This window comes from Pleurodeles waltl, chromosome 7, assembly GCF_031143425.1.
Source record: "Pleurodeles waltl isolate 20211129_DDA chromosome 7, aPleWal1.hap1.20221129, whole genome shotgun sequence".
Classification (NCBI taxonomy): domain Eukaryota; kingdom Metazoa; phylum Chordata; class Amphibia; order Caudata; family Salamandridae; genus Pleurodeles; species Pleurodeles waltl.
The window spans coordinates 16,694,183-16,715,083 of NC_090446.1; the positions used below are offsets into that span (position 1 = coordinate 16,694,183).

The 20,901-nt window shown below is 47.3% G+C and overlaps 1 protein-coding gene across 4 annotated transcripts in view; it reads left to right on the forward strand.

Moving 5' to 3' along the window:
* Positions 1–20,244, forward strand: part of LOC138303562 (kell blood group glycoprotein-like) — a 265,259-nt gene extending 245,015 nt beyond the window's left edge. For 3 of the 4 annotated variants that reach the window (XM_069242817.1, XM_069242818.1, XM_069242816.1), the window contains 2 exons: positions 3,684–3,779; positions 18,768–19,075. In XM_069242817.1, the coding sequence (XP_069098918.1) occupies positions 3,684–3,779; positions 18,768–18,944 (273 nt within the window). In that variant the 3' untranslated portion in view covers positions 18,945–19,075. Of the gene's footprint in view, positions 1–3,683; positions 3,780–18,767 lie in introns of all 4 variants that reach the window. The other variant, XM_069242815.1, reaches the window with a different exon arrangement.
* Positions 20,245–20,901: the final 657 nt, after the last annotated feature.

A 20,901-nucleotide genomic window follows, 5' to 3' on the forward strand; every position in this document is an offset into this window, starting at 1 on the left:
AGCACCGCCACGAAAACCATGGAGGTAAGGCTACTGGTGACAGGGAATTTCTTCCCTTTCACCGGTACACAGCTCCCACAACCCACCCCAGCAATCACCTGACCTCTCACCCCCCTTGAGTCAGAGCGCCCCCCCTTTCCCACCTCCTCCCCACAATCATGCACACACTCAACCACATGCACAACGCATACAGCCAGTCACCACCACTTCCATACACGCATTCACTCACACTCATCCATGCACGCATTCACTCACACATACTCACACGCATACACACTGACATGCAGACATGCACTCACTGTAACATTCATACACGCATTCACTCACATGCATACAACCACACATACACAACACTCACAGACACATTCACCCACGCACACACACATTCATACACACACACAGACACCACACACTCAGATATGCACACACAACACCCCCTCCCCTGTCAGATGCCCGACTTAACTTGTCTGGTGAGGAGATCGTCCGTCGGGGAACGGGAAGGTGTGCTGCTACCGCCAGCAGCACCCCACCAGCAGGACACCATCAGGCCATCTGTATGGTCAAAATACGTCTGTCAGCGTCCTACTAGCAGGAGGTGCAGGTGGTATCACCACTCAGGCACCTCCGACTGCCAGCATGGCTACTGCCGGATTTCCACCTAATGTGTGGGGGAAATCCGGCAGTACCCATAATGTGGCAGTCAAGTCATAATTAGGGCCATAGTGTCTACATTAGAAGACGGGCTCTAGGTTCAGTTCTGCAAGATGAAACGATCCCCAGGCATTAATGTACAGACAATATTCAACCCTGGCACAAAATCTCAAGCCTTTGTATTAAATCAGGAGATCTGCCCAGATAATGGCACCAACTTGGATATCCTCTTTTCCTTTAAAATTAAACACTTCTGAAACTGTTTTGATCCTCTTGCACTCCAAAGATTCTTTACTAGCTGCCAAAGAATGTGGTGGGTCAGTTGCAAGACTTGCATTCTCCCTCTCGCTTTGGGATCATTCTCCAAATCACTTGATTACTTTAAAGAACACAACCTGATAGCACAGATCACATATACAGGTTCAACTGAAGTGCTACCTTCTAACTCCTCATTGTAAGGAAGATTCAACCATTCTTTCACCCTGGACACTTATGGGCAGTGGGTCATGAAATATTTGTTTATTACATGGCAATAATGCTATATTTTATGACCTGACCAAATCGCCCACAACACTACTCAAAGCTACAAGTCATAGACCTGGTCACCTGTTACAGGCGCTAAGCAATCAGACCATGTTACACCATTCTAGTAAATCTTCAGTGAATACCTTTGGAAATTCCAATTGACATCAAAATAGTAAATATTTAATTGTATGTATTATTTGTGGAATGTGTTTTCACTTGGAAGAGCACCTTGATGCCGAGAACAACCTGGGGTGCTGAAGCCTGACCTGTTCCCTCCTTACGCTCACTGCATCTGCAGACAGGTGGCAGCCGTTAGAAACCTGGGGCCAGATGTATGAAAAAGGCCTTTTGCTATTTGGAAATAGCGTTTTTTAAGAAATCGCTATTTCTGAATCGCAAAATGCAATGTATCAGATTTGCGATTCGGTAATAGCGATTTCTTTAAAATTGCGATACCGGCCCCCGTTCGCATCTATGGGCATGTAGGCCCATATTTGTGAATATTTTGCATGTCCCAAATTGCGAATTCCTAACTGGAATTTGCAATTTTGGGAAATGCAAAGTACAGGTTGATGGGGGCCTAAGGCCCCCTATGCTGCACCCAAAAACATTTTTCAACAACATGTAAGGTGCACACATGCCGAAAGGGGATGTGGGCTTTACATGTAAATTTTAAAAATTTATTTTTAAATGCATTTTTAAAATGTGCACATGGTTACCACCAAGTTCAACTTGGTCGTAATAGCGATCCCTTAATGCCCAATTCGCATTCAGGAATTGCTTCATACATGTGCTTTAGAAATCGCAAATAAGGATTCCTTATTTGTGATTCCTTATTTAGAGAGTCGCAATTTGCGACTCTCTAAACAGGGTCGCAATTTTAAGGAATCGTTATTTTAGCGATTCCTTAAAATTGCATTCAGAATGCCTTTGATACATTCTGAAAGGGCTTTTTGCATTTGCAAATGGGCATTCGCACCGTTTGCGAATGCAAAAAGCTTTGATACATCTGGCCCCTGGTGCCCTCCCTTTAAATGCTTTGGACTAAGGGAATCTCTGCCCCTTCATTCTGGGACCTTTGAACACTCATTTCTTAAAACACTCTCATGATTTCTCCCAATGTTGTCTTCTCCAGGTTTTACTACTGAGGATACAACCGAAATACTAGTGCTGGAAATATCTTTTACCTGTTCATTCTCAAAGTTGTTTATGCATCCTTTGATCCATCTCCATTCATATATTCATCCTCACTCGAATGTATTCATCAACCTATGCATCCGTCCATCATTATTTATCCATCCATCCATCATCTTCACTCTTATCAATCAGCCTCATATGCATCCATTCATTCTCATGGGCATTAGAACTTTCATGCACAGGTCCACCGATGTAGATTCACTTTTATGATCATCCCTCTTCATTTATTCACCTATTGGCTATGCCGTCACTCATTCAACTGACCATGCACTCACTGACTCTTTGACTCATTGTCATTCACTCACCCACTCACATAATCATAGACACAAAGGGCCAGATTTACTAGAAAGTGGCTCAGTGCCATGCTGTGCCAAAATAGGTGGCGCATCACCACTTTAGAAATGTAGAGATGCGCTGTATGTACTGAAATACAGCCCACCCCTGTGCTTACCCTAGCGGTGGTGCTAAATTTAGCTGCCAGTGCCAAAGCAAGCACTTAGGTGCAAGTATTTTTGCGTTGAGGGGATTGATTGTTTATGTGCAGGAAAGTGCCCCTTCCTGCACATAAACAATCTACAATGGCATTTTGACATTTCTGTGTGTGCTGCAGAATGCAGCACACATAGAAGTACCAGGGCGTCATGCTGTTTGATTGTTTATGTGCAGGAACGGGCACCTTCCTGTACATAAACATTTATTCATGGCCTTTCTTCTTTCTATGTGTGCTGCAGAATACAGCACACATGGAAAAAGAAAAAACGTGGAGGGATAAAAGGATTCCTCCTCGTTGTTCCATGATAACGTCACCTCTGGGGTGGCGTTAGTTTTTGGTGCTGCCACAGATTTATGCCTTCTAGTGCAGCATCAAAAGCAATGATTGTTGCAGTGGAACGCCCACAGCAACACCCATTGCACAGCCCTATGATGCAGAAAACTGCATCAGAGAGGACTATATTTACAAGGCACTGTTAAGCCACAAAACGTGGCTCAGCACCGTCTTATAAATGTGGCACACTGCACAGCACCACCAGAGCGTCACAAAAAGTGATACTCTGGTGGCATTAGGGCCTTGTAAATCTGGCCCAAACTCTGTAAAGCAATTTTCACTTGAAAAACAAGTAGAAGTATTGGTTATATCAGTGCTTGATTCTTTTGTGGATATCCTGAAAACCTGCCAGGAACCAGCCAGGCCGCATTATTTTAATTTATACCACATGGCCTTGATTCAATTACTAAAATATTGTTTTACTTTCTTTCATTAAGTTGGTGTACAACATTCACCTTCCCTCCACCCCTTTCCTCCTCTGCAGGCCTATGAGAACTGGCTGAAGAGACGGAAGCAGGAAACAGTCTTACCTCAGATTGGTTTTACTCACAGTCAGCTGTTTTTCGCCAGCTTTGCTCAGGTAATTGGCAACTTCTACACTTGGGGAATTTAACTTCTTTTTCAAAACTTGTTTACAGTGGCGGACGGTAATTTTAGGAGAGAGGGGAGAGGACAGGACACACATGCACACTCATTCATTCACACACACATCCATTCACAACACTCATTACCAAATATTCAAACATGCGCACGTGCACACCGAACATTTAGTTAAAAAAATAATAATACACACACACTTACCTGCAGCTCAGCCTTGTAGGTTCCAGGAGCGTTGGGACTGCTTCCTTCCATGATTGGTTGACCTTTTGTCAGCCAATGAGGGAAGGCAGCAGTCCCAACTTCGTTACAGAGTGGGATGGGGTCAGTGAGACTGCTGACCTCACCCCGCTCTTTGATGAGGTGTTACTGATTGACACTCGTCTATGGTGCTTCAGGACTTAAAACGGAAGCGCCCAGGTTGGAGGCAATAAGTGAAACTAGCATTTGTCACTGAGGGGAGGGCCTCAAAGGACCTCTACTGATCTGAGGAGGTCACGCCCACAGGAACTGTGGCATCCTCAGCCCAAAATTTTTTAGCTCAGGCACCCAGGAGCCTGTGCAAATAGCGCATGTCTAGCTAAGGGCTGCGAGTGAGTGATGGAATAGAATGTTGGTGTGTTGTCTGGAGTGGGAGACAGGGCCATTAGGAGGAGGGTGAAGCCCTGACAGGACCTGCCTGCTGTTGCTGTAACCTAAAGGCCTAACATGATACAAAAATATTCAGGGGCATGTTTACAAGTCCCTACCGCCACCTTGCGCTGCTCAGCATCATTTGTTTATGCTAAGGCAGTGTTAAAAAGACCATTCCCCGCGCCATATTTACAAAGAGGCGCAAGGAGTGCTGTGCGCCACTTTGTAACCCCTTGCGCCATATTATTCCTGTCCCAGGCAAATGTATGTAAGGGGGCGTTCCCCCGCAGGAAGGCCTAAGAAAATGGCGCAGTGAAATTTACAAGATATCCCTGGGACATTTTTTCCATAATTTTGCCCAAGACAGGCATTAAAGTGACGCTCCTGTATTGGCCTATGGGACTCTCTGTGCTTTGCTGGGCTAACGCCAACATTTTTGGCACTAGTGCAGCAAAGCACCAGAACAGCAGCAAACCTTTTTACGCTGTTGTGGTAACGACAGCCACAGTGCCCCGTATTGTAAATACGAGCAACCATGGTATTGTTAGGGCCCCGCAACGGGCGGAAGAAAAGTGGCGCATCAGGACCGATGCGCCTCTTTCTTGTAAATATGCCCCTTTCTTCCTACTCAAGTGGCTCCTGGCGGCTGTATGACGACCCTGCCCTCAGTCCACATCAGGATTGTTACAAATGAATGAATGTATGGCGGCGGGGGTCTGATTGCCGTGTCTGCCTCAGTGTGGCTACGGCTGTTTACCTTTGGGACTCGTGCTTGATGCCTGCGTTTGGCAAAATATTGAAAATCACAAACAGAATAGTCTCTTTCCTATTCTTGCTGTGCCCACACCTGCACTTCACCCAAAGGAGTCACCATTTTTGATAAAAAGGCGCATCTCTTAAACGGATGACAGGTAAACTGTTGGGGGAATTCCTAAACAAGGTCTGGTCAGATCCTTTTTTTTTTTTTTATTAAAAAATGAGTGATATTTGGAGGGAAAGAGGAATAACTGAGAGACAGACTGACGTTGGGTAGGTCAATGACACTGGTGGAAGGACCAAGGGGCCACCGGGGGACAGCATGTGCTGAACCAAGAGGAGTATCCAACTCATTGAATATGTAAAAGACCTCTTGGTAATCTAACATGACCCATTTCTTATAATGCCTATTTGAGACAGTTGTAGCACATATGTTTTGCACATTAGACTGCCTGCATCAAGCTTAAAAGCAAGGGGAATTCAACCACTTGAGGGCTGAGCAGTGGCAAAGCCATTGCCTTTGCTCACGACAGCAGGTGCAGACCTATTGACATTGCCAATGAGTTCTTGAAATAGGCTTTGTTTTAAAAAAAATGATATCCCAAGATTTCCACGTATTTTCTTAAAAGCAGAACTAATTGCAAGAAGGCCACAGTGCGCACATATAATGGCTATCTTATGTAAAAAAACACCTTAAAAACGGCTGATGTGCATGTGTGTGCACACACGTCGGCCATCTTCTAATGTTTTTTGTAAAAACAAAATAAAACCCATTCAATGCATGGCTTCCATCGTTTAATCCATGTTGTTTTGTTTTAAAGAAAAATATTACAAGATGACCAAACGTGCGCATGTGCACAGAGGCATCTTGATTCACGGAATACACATATGGTGACAACATTGGAATGTTTAAAAAACAAAAACAGCATTCCTGTGATCATGTTGCATGTGCGCATGCAGACATACATGGGCGGCCATTTTGGATTTGGTGGTGGTCACCTGGAGGAACGCGGATGGAGATCAGCTTGCTGCTAAGAGCACAAGGTGGCACTTTTTTCTAGGATAAAATACTGTAGGAGCATTGGAGAGAATAAAGGAGCAGGGACAAGAGGCCAAGCAGGAGACAAAATAGTGACTCATGCATCAAAGTGCATGACGTCAGCAGCAGAAGGATATTGGTGGGACAAAAACGAGAGCAGGTAGGAAGGTAACCTTATTAGGAGACGGAAAGTGAGATGGACAAACCATCTAACCATGCGTAAGGGGCTTGGAGATGTTCACGACAGGTCTTCAACAAAAGTTGTCCATAGGTAAAACCTGAAGATGTTGGCTGAAACGAGCTTCTATCACTGCACACCTAGAGCAGGTTTCAAGCTGTATCTGAACCTACCTCTTGTCCCAAAGACCTCCTAGATTCTCATATAAACCAGATGATGTTTCTCATTTAAAGATGTTGGAGTTACCAGCTATGCTTTTCAGAAACATTATAAGAAGCTTCTGCTGTTTTGTTTGGGTGCTGTCCCCACCTCATCTGTCAGGAAATCCCCAGGGTTGCAAAGGTCTCATCATTGTGCATTGGATGTGTTTCAATGTTGCAGCTGCAGGCCCAACAGCCCCCTCTCCTTTCTGACCTAAGTGGGGGGGCCGTTTCATATACAAATAGAGCATGTCCTGAAGGCCCGGGCCCTGAAAGGCCTGCAGAGCTGGCGTACAGTCAGTCACCCTTCAAGCCATGTGACGTGTGAATGACTTGGGTGCAATGCTGCCAGTTTTTAATGGCAGCTCCATCAATGCATGGCTGCCTGCTGACAGTGCTGAAGATGGGGGCGGTTCTATTTGTTTCTAGTTGTGCCACAGTACCATTAAGCACCAAGCCACAGTGCAGCCATGCATCCATGCCTGTACAGTGGCTGTGAGAAATGAAAGGGTGGGGACTGGAGGAATGGCTTTGCTGAATTAAACAAATCTCTATATAAAAAGGAAGAAAGACCTGAGCAAAGAACATAACAAAGAGAAAAACTCAATGTACCCACATTGAGACTCAGGAATGACATGGAGAGCCAGTAATGAGATCTATGAAAATCAACCATTGACAACACCAATAGGCTTGGCTTTTGCCATAGGTAAAAATGTCTTCATTGGTTGATGAGTTTGTGCATTTATTTGTATCTTTGGGTGAACTGATGCATGCAATGGAAAAATGAGTCTTCCCCGCATGGATATACGGGTGACCTTTGGGAGAATGGATATGTTACATATGTGTTAAGGTCTGTACCGAGATCAGTGTCATGAGCAGTACTCAGAGCTGTCCAGACACGTCATGCATACCAAGGAGGACAGAGTGCCTCACATACTGCCCAATAGCATGATGCCACACACAGCACATGGCTCGGCGCCATCGCCGACTGGAGTGTTCTGGTGTCTGTGCTCTCACACTCGCAGAAGGCAAGGTTCACCAAGCCACCTGGAGGGCTGGACATTAAGAGACGCTGGTGAGACTGCAAAATTTGACACATTCTGAAGGATGTCAACCTTGAGCTTCTGTACTTGCAAAGGAATGCCCTAGAATCCAGATAAGAGACTTGGACAAACCCTGTAAACAGCCCTTACCAAGATGGTGGTCAGTCCATAGGATGTTATCTGAGGTTCCCAGTCCATGATGAAGTAGGGTCTGTTCCTGTGATATCATTTTATGTTTCAATCACATTCAAAGATTTCAGATATGTTCCTATACAAACATTCTCTGATTTTGCACCATGTTCTTCTCCCCTCTGCTACTTTGTTGCACCGATTTTTGCTTCCAGCATTTGTAACTTCTATCGGATTCTAATTCTGTAAAATGAAGTCTGTCTTTTTTTTGCTCACGTAATGTCAGGAGGCTGCAGGATTTGCTAATGATGTTTATTACCCTTGTTGGTTTGCCCTCCTTTCTGGCACCTTTCAGGTACCCTGTTCTGTCCAGGGTGGCGCTGACTAATGGGATCAGTCACCCTTTCCTGAGGCCAGCACCAGATGAGCTTACCAGACCTTCTGTCTGTCCAGTACCTGAAAGGATGGGTGGACGAAGTGTGGGTGCATACATCGATGACTGCACGAAATAATGAATGTATGAATAAATTAATGGGTGAGTGAGTCCATAGATAGATGGAAGAGTGAATGCACATATCAGTAAGTGAATAAGTGAGTTTACAGATTGATGGATAAATTGGCCTGTGATATTGGGGTTCATTGCTCTGCTGGAGAGCACTGTGTCTTATGTCACGTCTTCCGTGAAGGCTGAAGGTCTGAAGCAGGTGATAGGCTGTGCTAACTTTGTGTCTTGTGCATAAAGGCATATCCTTTCTTCTGCTAGAAGACTGGCCTTTATAGTAGATTGGTGTCAGACCCTATTTTGTGGGCCACAGGGCAGACAGAGGCTGCTGAGCCACAGCCATGGGGGTGAGGTTATCTGCCATGGGTGTCCTGGGGTCCACCCTACTATGGCTGTGCAAACTGGGCCAAGTTCAACCTTTTCCACCTTTGACTCTCAGGGAAGTGGGATGAGAAGTCACTGGCTTATCTAGCAGGTAGAGTGAAGGCCAAGAGCTCAGTGTTCATCACTCAACAAACACTACACCAAGTCATGTCCAGTACTGATTCGTTATAAAAAGAAATGTACTTTAATCCCACAGCATAACTCAATTCTACACAATTAATTGTGCTAGTACTATAGGGTCTAAGTCACTTTTAGTAGTTATCTGCACAGGTACAGATAACATCAAATACTCTTGTGGATCAAATGTGCAACTCAGTTCAGTGTTTTTGACCATGCTCACAAAAGTCTAAAGCATACCTGGCAGACTCCTCTGCACGTGCTAGCCTCTTGTCACATATGCAGGCTACGCCTTCTGGCTGGGTATCATTGAAACTGTAGAAATGCGGTGGGTGTGGTTCGTACTCCCTCTGTCACTGCAGCAGCTCCTTTCCAGTGGTTACCGAGGTGGTAGCCTCATTTTGGAACATTATTTTGAGGGTAAAATCAGTGAAGCGGATCTGTACAGCAACACTCGCTGCAACAGCAGCCTTCCCAGTGTGCTGCAGGCAGGTGCATACATTCAGCAGTTGTGGCCCTCAAGTCATGTCTATCTGCAGCAGCAGCAATGTGGCTGCAATATCCATGCCATCTGCAGCAGCCGCGCTAGTCTTTAAAGCCCTCGACAGTCTGCCAGGCGACGCATTGCAACTTGTTTCTTGAAAGTCATAATGCAGCTCACATGGGAACCACGTACCATGACCATTGGGACCCTTCTACGGCTCAGATCACTCTTGGCTTCACTCTCTGGACTAGCTGTCTTTCCTTCTATCACTGGGAACACACTAGTCATGTCCATCTCACATGTCTCTCGTCCTGCAGAACCAGACATGCCTGCTTCTCTCAGCAAGCAGACCTGCTTATAGGCACTTCAGGCAGACCCTCAACTCCTCCAGAAGGTGTTTCCCCCTTACTTTTGGGGGCCCGGCTGTCAGGCAGACCCTTACTCTAGTTGCACAGAAGCTCTTCAAGTAGTCTGTGGGTCACTCCCATCCTTGGTCAAGAAGAAGTTGAACCGTTACAAAGTGGGGTGGTTCGGATCCCACTTTTATAAACATTATCCAGAAAGAGGGTGTGAATCCATTGTCTAAGGCTTCAGACTTGGTTTGAATTGTTTCTCTTTCAAATGTGGTACTCCTCAGACACACCCTTTATACAAAGTGATAGCTCTTATAGCAGAGAAGAATAGAGCTGGGTTCAAGGTGGAATATCCCAAATATAGGTAAATGAAGTGTGAGATCTCTGCACCCAGCCGCCATCAGCAGCCCTTTTGTAAAATGGCCCTCATTGAATTTATAAGGGAAGCTCTGTCACCATCCTCCTTCACTTCAGTGTCTGGCTCTCCACCTTGGAGCCTCAGGAATGCACACAATACACTTCCACTGCCTGGGGAATCTGTCCTCATTCTTCATCCAGCACTAAACTAGTGGCACCCAAAATGGATCCCACAGCCACAGTCCTCAGATTCACATGGCACACAGAGTCCTACAGGGTTTGCGTCACACTCACCCTCAGATATATGCACTTGACGGGGCATGGCCAGCGGCTGATGGAGCCGCACGCATAGGGCAGACCTCCGGGGTGGTAAACGGGGCCCGGCCTGCTTAATTCCGCTGACCGGCACTCAGAAATCGGAGCTGATCACAGGCAACAGCACCGCAGGACGCCTGGATCATAAGGGGCCCTCGCGGACTTTAATCTGGCTCGGAGAACTGTATAAAGAGTTTTACTACACCGCGGCCGCCAGAAACAAAATGGCGACCACGATCATCTGAGCGAGCGGCAGACCTGTGGCGAGGTACGGAGGAGACGGAGCGAGGGCCGTGGGGGCCGGAGAACTGATGCTGATCGACAGAGCCGCATGAGTCGAGTGATCCGCTCGGCGGGACAGAGGAGAGGCCGGTGAGTGGTGGGGCGGCCGGACGGGGAGGGCCTCGGCCCCTTGCCCGGTAGTGGTTCGGGCTCAAACCCGGTGACCGGGGGCCCCGCCGGGAACGGCGAGTGGGGCGGGTGAGCCCCCGGCGAGAGAGGAGTGACGGGAGGGGTGCGTGGCCCCTCCCCCTGCCCACGCGGATGTGCATCTTCGTGGGGGGCCGAGGCCGGAGCCCCTCGACGGCTGGGGACTGCTGGATGGTGCGGGGAGTCGGAGGGGGCCTAGCTGTTGGGGCCCCCCCCCAGCCGGACGACGCGGCCGATGAGACCCCACCCCAGTGGCGCTGAATTTCAAGAGAGGTAGGAAAAGAGGCAAGGAAATTGGACATTGTGACCTGCGGAGGTGTGGCGGTACTGGTCCAACCCCATAAAGGCAGCACGCTGGCCCGGACCACGAGAAGGGCCACTCCGGCGCCGAGGGCCCCCCCGCCGAACTTGGGGACAGTTGATGAAAGGAGGAATGGGTGCAGACGCGCCCCCCAGAAGCCTTTGAAAAGCCTGGGACTGCCTGAAGGGGCCCCCAAACAAAATGATACAGCAGGCCACAAATAAGAATCGGAGAGGCACCACCTTGACAGCCCCAGTAACATAGAAACAGCTGGGAAGGGCTCAGGACCCTCGCACTCCCGGCTGGGGGGGGGGGAGGTGATCGGGGGCGCGCCTGACTCTCCCCCCGCCGTCCGCCCTTGCGGCGGCTCCGGGGCCCCTGGCCTCCCCACTGCGCCCGCTCCATGGGAGAGGGCGACGAGTCATAAAGACCCCCCAGCACAATAATTAAAAATAAAACAACGTCTAATCTAACGACCCCTCCAACAATGGGGAAAACCAAAAAACGTGAGGAGCAGAGCCAGGGCGAAATAGTTAGCGCTAAACCTTCGCACCCCTCAGAAGATTCGTCACTACAGGAAACAACACTGGACACGGTCCTCCTGGCCATCAAAGACTCTCGTGAAGCGCTAGAGAAGAATATAGATAATTTAGCAACGGATCTTACTCTACTGAAAGACGACCATCGCAAATTAAAGGAGAGAGTAGGAACCAACGAAACGTCACTCCCAGCACTGACTTGGACACAAAAATCAACGGCCACCGAAATCATGGTCCTCTCCTCCCGCATCAAAACCTTAGAAACTGGACCAGAAGATGTCGAAAATCGTGCACGCAGGAGCAACCTCAGAATAGTTGGGATACCAGAGCAAACCGAAACGTCTGCAGACAGTATGGAATCCTTTCTAGAAAACTGGATTAAGACCACTGTAGCCCCTGAGGGCCTATCAGCATTCTTTGCAATGGAAAGAGCACAAAGGGTACCTGGCAGACGGCCACCCCCAGGAGCTAGACCGCGACCAATAGTGACTATATTACTACATTACAAAGACAGAGACTACATTCTTTCACAAACATGTCAACTCGGACAGATCACATGCAACAACCAACAGATCATGATCTTCCCAGACTTCACTAAGGAAACGCAAGCACAAAGGGCCTCCTTTAACGACTCCAAACGTGCACTACGTGAGAACGGCATAAAATATGCAATGCTATTTCCAGCCAAGCTCAGGGTGGAACACGAAGGCAAAACGCACTTCTTTACATCACCGCAACTAGCACGCGAATGGCTGGAATCTCGGAATATAGCTACTCTGACCCATCCCTCTAAAACCTCACGCAAACCGGACGGGAAACGCAGCAGATCCTCCAAAAGAATTACAGAGGCGGCCCCCCCGAGACAACAATCCCTCCGCGAGAGGCGGAACGCGGTGGAAGCAGCGGCAGCCTTGAGTGGGGGAACGAGCCCTCCTCCACAAACCCCGGAAAATGCATTGGACCTTGACTCAGACTGTGGGAGTTCCTCAACTTCGCGTGACACCTTAACAAGTCTGCCTAAAATCACGCCAGGCACCGCGGAGGAGATTATCTAACCACTAGAGTTAAAGATTTAGGGGCATATTTATACTCCGTTTGCGCCGGATTTGCGTCGTTTTTTTGTACGCAAATTCGACGCAAAACGAACTCCATATTTATACTCTGGCGTTAGACGCGTCTAGCGCCAAAGTTCATGGAGTTTGCGTCATTTTTTAGCGTGGACACCTACTTTGCATTAATGATATGCAAGGTAGGCATTCCCGTCTAAAAAATGACTCCGAGGCATGTGCGCCGTATTTACACTCCCTGGCAAAAATGACGCCCGGGAGTGGGTGGGTCAAAAAAAATGACATCCAGCCGCTTTTGCGTCGTTTTTTAGTGCCTGGTCAGGGCAGGCGTTAAGGGACCTGTGGGCTTGGAAGGAGCCCAGAGGTGCCCTCCCATGCCCCCAGGGACACCCCCTGTCACCCTTGCCCACCCCAGGAGGACGCCCAAGGATGGAGGGACCCATCCCAGGGAATTTAAGGTAAGTTCAGGTAAAAAAAAAAAATAATTTTTTTTTTGTGGCATAGGGGGGCCTGATTTGTGCCCCCCTACATGCCACTATGCCCAATGACCATGCCCAGGGGACATAAGTCCCCTGGGCATGGCCATTGGGCAAGGGGGCATGACTCCTGTCTTTGCAAAGACAGGAGTCATTTTAATGGGGGTTGGGAGTAAAAAAAAATGGCGTAAATCGGGTTGAGGCGAAAATTTTGCCTCAGCCTGACTTGCCCCATTTTTTGCCGCCCAAGCTCCATATTCCCCTACGCCGGCGCTGCCTGGTGTACGTAATTTTTTTCGACGCACACCAGGCAGCTCCGCCGGCTAACGCCGGCTAACGTCATTGAATAAATACGGCGCCCGCATGTTGCTTCAGAATGGCGTTAGCCGGCGTTAGATTTTTTGACGCACAACTGCGTTGGCGCAGTTGTGCGTCGAAAAGTATAAATATGGCCCTTAGATCTATGTGAGTACTAACAAAACAATTGCCGACACTTATAAGACACCAAGCAGAGTCCCCTTCAGATCTGCCGACGAACTAAAACTTATTACGTATACTTTCTGGGACCTAGATATAACATAGCCGGGCCCCGGGAGCAGCTCGGAGCGGGGTCACGCGGCCTCTGTCACGCCACCCAGCTATAGGTTTCTAAATTAAGATTGTTTATGGTTTGGATGGGAATAGTAATGGCTACCGGTCCTAGGGAATGGGAGTTGGGTTTCAAAGTTGTTCTTATAGTTAGAGGGGTTTACATCGCACCGGTCATCCACAAACCTAACAACTCTAGTCACCAATCATTGACAAACTCATATAACAGAAGATTTGACCAGTCGTCTGCACCCAACAATAGCCACCAATTTAAAACTCATAGGTCATGGCTGTAGTCTACAAAATGATAACATGGAATGTTAGAGGTTTAAATAACATGTCCAAGCGGTATAAAGTATATAACTACCTCAAACGTAGAGGGGCACATATAGCTCTACTACAAGAAACTCATCTACTAGAAAAAGAGGTCACAGCACTCAAAAAAAGATGGAGGGGGCAAATATTTGCCACAAACTACTCATCATTTGCTAGGGGGGTACTATTATGGATCCGACCAGGGGTGCCATTCCAGGCACTGCTAACAATGATAGATAAAGAGGGGAGGTATGTGGTGGTCAAGGGAAGACTGGATGGAAAAGAAGTGACAGTTGGAGGCCTAAGGCTGGATGGAAAAGAAGTGACAGTTGGAGGCCTATATGCGCCAAACTCAGACCAAAAAAAATTCTTAGACAAACTATCTCGGGAACTAGGCCCGACCCTCACAGGCCCAAAAATACTTGCCGGGGACTTCAATTGTATAGCTAACATGCACTTGGATAGATCCCACCCCCCCCTTACAACACACGCAAACTCAAAAAACTGCTAAATATTTCACAGAATGGCAGCAACACTGGCAATTAGAAGACTGCTGGAGACAACTCAACCCTCTAGGCAGAGACTACTCCTATTACTCGACAATACACGACCTACACACTAGACTAGATATCTTTCTGGTCTCCCAGGAACTACAACACACCGTAGTAACAGCCGAATACCTAAGTCGCACCTTGTCGGATCATAACCCACTGGTGGTCTCGCTGGCGTGGGGCGGGGAAAAACCGGCAATCCCCACCTGGCGAATGAGAACAGAGGCACTCGAAGACGAGGCCTTCAAACTCACTTTACACCAAAATATTAAGGAATTTTTCTCACTAAACGCAGGGACAACATCCTCTAGAGCCCTAGAATGGGAAACCTTCAAAATAATAACAAGGGGTAACTGTATAGGCGAGAGTATTGGGGTCCGAAAATCAATTGAGACTGAATTAAAAAAACTGGAGGAGTCCCTCAGAGAGACTGAGCGCAACCTCCTGACACATCCCGAACTGTTATCCCTCCTAAACGAAACGAAAACTAAAATAATTGAAGCTAACTCAAGATTATCCCGCTTTGACTATAAGTAACATTTGAACAAGCAGCACAAAGAGGGTGACAAAGCAGGGGCCCTGCTGGCATGGCTTGCTAGACCCCATAAACAACAAACTGCCATAGTCAAGATCAGGACACCCACAATTGGTAGTATACATGGTCAAAGGGAAATAAACACCTGTTTCCTCGAATACTACTCAACCCATTACGCCCCACCTGAGGATACTATCAGTAACACACAGCTCCAAGAATTAGAGACACTCCCCCTCCCCAAATTAAATATAGAAGACAGTCAGGCACTAGCCGCGCCTATCTCAATCACAGAAATAAAAACAGCAATACAAGGCATGGCCAGAGGAAAAGTCCCAGGAACGGATGGACTCCCAATGGAGTTTTACGCTTGTACCAAGACCTTTTAGCCCCAAGACTATGCTTATTATATGCTGAGGCATGGCATAACAATAAACTGCCCCAATCAACTAACGAGGCCATAATGATCCCCCTGCTAAAACCTGATAAACCACCCACGGACGTTCGCTCTTACCGCCCACTATCCATGTTAAACCTGGATTACAAAATATTCAGCCGAATACTGGCAAACAGACTGCTACTCTACATGACATCACTAATCCACCAAGACCAGGCAGGATTCATCCCGCAACGTAGCACAGCACAAAATATTAGACGTTTAGTCTCAATCCTACACGCCATGCCCTCAACTACAAAAATACCACAAGCAGCAATAATATCAGTAGACATAGAAAAAGCCTTCAATAGCCTACGATGGGACTACCTGGAACTGGTTGTGCTAAAACTAGGGCTAGGGGAGGGCTTCACGTGCTGGACAAGGCTACTCTATACTAACCCCACAGCAAGAGCATGCACAGGTGGCATCATCTCTGATTCATTCCCGTGGGCAGGGGGACCAGACAAGGCTGCCCACTATCTCCCCTTCTGTTTGCCATGCCAGTGGAGCCCCTTGCACAAACAGCAAGAACTAGGAGGCACTATGAGGGTATACTGATTAATAATCAAACACACCTCATAGCACTATACGCAGATGACATGTTACTATTTCTTAAAAAGCTGGGTGCAGGTCTGCCAGGGGCAATAGATATGCTTGAACGCTTCGGTAAGGCTTCTGGCCTCCGAATTAACTGGAGGAAGTCCACCATATTTCCTCTGACTGCTGACACCCCTGAGCCCGCAGATACCAGAGTCCTCCCCTGGTCCCCGAATACATTTAAATATCTGGGGGTCAACATATACCACAAAGTAGAAGATCTCCTAGAAGTAAATGTACAGAGAGCAATTAGTGGACTCAAAACCAATATGCAATTCTGGAGCACACTTCCCGTAACTGCCTTTGGGAGAGTCGCCCTGCTAAAAATGATAGCACTGCCCAGGCTATTATACTACTTCTCCACCATCCCCCTAATGATCCCAAAAAAAGTATTCAAAAACATAGACACCCTAATTGGGAGTTTTATATGGGGGTCGAATAGACGTAGAATAGCACTTGCCAAACTCCAGAGGCCCACTTCAAAGGGCGGGTTAGTTGCGCCAAACTTTGAGATTTACTACTGGGCAGGACAACTAAAATGGATAGCTAGGTTAATTGGCGAGTTCCTAAAAACAAACAACTCGCAGACTTTATCAAACTGTCCTCTAGAAAACATTTTTAAAACTTTACTTAACCCCAAAAAACCAACACAACAGCTCCCATTAGAATGGGAGACGCCTAGACATTGCTGGGACCAATTCTTAAAACGCACGCGCACTAGCACCCCCTACTCACCCGAGATCCCCCTAATAGCTCTAAACCTTATCCCAAGGGGCCACATCGCAGCTCATACTAGCAAAATGATAAAATATAACATCACAAAACTGGGAGATTTGTTCAACAATGGTAAACTCTGTGATTACAGGGAACTACAAGAGCGGTTCAATCTCCAGTCGGGCTTGTTCCTCACTCACACTACCTTAGTCAACACTGTTCAAAAGCTATGGGGCGCAAAATCAAGTGAACCAGACACACATGAAGGCTGCCACCTCCTCTGCACAATGGGAGACCAGAGAGGGGTAATATCAAGAATATATAAATCTCTACAAAGTGCCACCTGCCTACCACTGAATAAACTTAGATCCAAATGGCAGTCCGACCTAGATACTAACCTTGAGGACACCCAATGGACCAGAATCACCTCCCAAGTTTACTCCGTATCCAGGAACGCAAGGTTCAAATTGATAAATTTATATATTTACCATAGAGCTTACTTGACCCCACAATTATTAACCAAGCTTTACAATACGAATAATTCTATATGCCCAAGATGCAAAGAACTATCAGCAGACCTTCTGCACATGCTTTGGAAGTGCCCGAAAATTAACTTGTACTGGACCAAAGTGCTCAGAAAAATCACCTCCAGCACAGAAAGAAAAATCTCGCCCAACCCCATAGTAACAATACTAGGAGATTTCCCTCGACCCTCAGCACAAAAAATATCCAATAGATTCATAGATCTGGCGCTACTACTTGCAAAGAGAGAAATAACTTCCCACTGGAAAGACCCAGGAGGTCCCATAGTGGACAGAATGCACAATGCTCTAGTGAAATGGGCAGAAATCGAGAGCACAGTACTTCTGAAGGAAGCACTACAGGTTCAAAGACCTAAAGACAACGCCAAACGCTGGGATGCACTGCTTGTCAATCTTAAGACAATGGATGCCTCTACTTCAGAGGACAATACTTCTGACTCAGAATCTGGCTTCGTACAGACAACAACTGCTATCTCATAAAATACACTAACGAACACCGACTAATCTCCTGGCAGCAATGGAAAGTTGCAATAAGAATAACAGATGATGGACTAAATGCGAGAGGGGGGAGGGGGGTTAGAATACTCAGTTGGGACTAATCCAGTATCTATATTTGTAATGCGACATAATCCTTTGTTAAAAGCAATAAAAGATATATTTAAAAAAAAAGATATATGCACTTGACACGCACACAGAATGTCACCACAAGATTCGGCATGTTCACGTACCGGGAACTTTACTGCACTGACACTGACACAGAAAAAAGTCTGGTCACATTACAGTTTCACCAAACGTGGCAGGCTGTCCCCACTATTTTATGTGATACACCCAGGGCATGGTCAGTAGCCTAATTCCAAGTATGAAGGCAGTCTGTGTCCACTATTGCAGGTCACAGTGCAGGTCCAGGACCTTGCATTACCAAGGACAGGCCAGACCTTTCTAGACACTCTAAATTAGCTTGATACCAGGGCCAAAATAATCGGCGCCAGCCTCAGTAGATTTGTTTTTAGGAGAAGGAGGTTTGGTGGAGAAAGTGCCCCCTCCTCATACGATGAATTTTTCCTTAAGGTTGGCCAATCTGACAAACTGATGAAAAGTGTGATTTGAGGATCTGCGTAAACTGATGGTTGAGAGCATAAAACACAGAAACATGCCTTCTTCAGAGGTGAACATAAGTTTTTGTGGAACAGTTGCGTATTGTTGATGAAGCAGCCTGAGGGTCTCAGGGCCATATTGCAAGTTTTATCCCAACTACACCTCACTTTTCTATTCAGGTGTTTGACGTCCTCTACTGATACCATTCCATAGTTAGCATGCATCGATTACCTGGTGCAATGAGGACATTGAGTGGCCACTTTCGGAAGTGCTAACTCTGTTGTGTTTTCTGTTTTCAGTCCATGTGTGGGAAGCAGACCCTGGAGAAACTTCGCAGCTTCCTGAGCAGGGACCGGCACAGCCCAAACCCACTGCGCGTGCGCGGAGCCATCAGCAACAGTGACAACTTCCACATCTACTTTCAGTGCCCCCAGGGCTCTCCCATGAATCCGGAGCAGAAATGCCACATGTGGTGAAGGCAGCAGAACTGGATGGTGGCACAGCAGCGTAAAGAAACTTGAGTGCCCCCCCTGCACCACACATGGGCCCCCCACATCTGGACCCAGTCATGAACTCTAAGGCCAGTGTACTGTGCTGAGGGGGCCCCCTGGAGCTTTGGTCTTTGTTACACCACTGTGGTGCCACATGGCCAGCTTAGCGGTTCTTTGCCTGAAAGGGCTACTCTTCAAAGGACACAAATGTACAGATGTTTCATAGACAACCATACGTGCAAAGCCTTTCAGTCACTGACTTTCCGAGAGTTCCCTATTACAAGCCCAGCTCCTGAGAAGTTGTGTGACTCACTGGGCCAAAACCCATCACAAAGGCTTTGCATTCTCAATGCAGGTTCGAAGCAGTGTGTGTCAGGTGGGAACAATTTGTGGGTGTAGCAATGGCTGGCCGGACTGTGGAACCGGAAGCAATTATCTGTCTGGGAAGAAGTTCTACACTACCTGGAGTGCCCTGTAGTGCTCAATTTGTTAAAAAAAAATAAGTGCCACGTCTCTTACCTGGAGGCCTCTGCAGCTTGCACCACATTTTGCCCAGCCATGCTGCCAATCATAGTAACAACACAACCACTAACCATCACACTCCTACAAGTGTGGCAATTCAGACTATTCTAGGCCCCCAAAGGTATAAGAATGGCTTGGGCAGCAGGTAATAGTTGTTTTAATGTATATTGAATTAATAATTAACTGTTGTTGTGCTCAAATCTTAATTAGCCAGACAGTGCCACCTTGTGGCAGCCTGGCCCAAACACCGGTGTTGACAATTAAGTGATGGTGCCAAGCTCCGGAAACCACCGGCTCAAATTAAGTTCTGGTGCCCTGACAATGTTGTGCTATGGCTTTATTAGACCCCCGTCAAGAGGGCAGGCTGGAAGAAAGCAGGTTGGCAGCGCTGTCCTCAGGAAGAGGAGGTGCCATACGCAGCCGTGCCCTGGTGGGCACAGCTTAATTTAGGTTGCTCTGGATTCATGCACTAGGAACTCCTGGGACTTGCCAAGCACCCAGGGCCTTTGCCATGGAGAAGGCCCAATGCCTCAGTTGATGCCAGATTGTGGCCACAGAGAGGTGACAGAGTGCCTCTCTCCACAGGAGCACAGAAGGTGGCTGGGCCTAGTGCACAGGTGGGCCTTGGAACACAGTGGTATTCATGGTCTGTTCTTTTTAAAGTAAACCATTTCAAGTGTCTGGAGTGTGTGCGAAAGGAGAGAGGCTGTACTCAGGGTTTATACTTCTGGTAGAAATATCAAATAAGACATCTCACTAACAATACTTGTCTTCTGCTTTCATGCTTAGAATTGTGCCATGTACTTTACAAGGATTTGTAACATTCGCATATGTTTCATTGTTTCAAGGGCCAGTATTGGGAATAGTCCGATTAGTAACTCGCTGCCTGCTTCCTGCCAAGAAATGCTGCTATTGTCCAGTTCAAGATTGTATGTCACACAGGGAAGTGCTGCCACTCCAGGAACATTCTGATGCTTTCCACTACTAGTGAAGCTGCTTGGAAGTGATGGTACTCTCCAATAGTTTTGAGGCTTCCAGTTCCAGTGCTGCCCCACTAGAAGAATAACTTCCCCAGTAAGCACTACAGGTGCTGCCCCACCACAAGGATAACATCCCTACTGAACAGTGTAAGTGCCACCCTACTAGAATGATAACTTCCCTAATGAATAGTGAAAGTGCTGCTGCATGAGACAGATAACTTCCCCAGTGAGTAGTGCAAGTGATTTGAGACCCTCACGGGTGAGTAGCCACGCTTTACAAAAACTGAGTGAGTGAGTGCCACCCCACTAGAAGGATAACTTCCCAAGTAAGCACTGCAAGTGCTGCCCCACTAGAAGGATAACTTCCCTAGTCAGTAGTGCAAGTGCTGCCCCACTAGAAGGATAACTTGCTCAGTGAGCAGTGCAAGTGCTGCCCCACT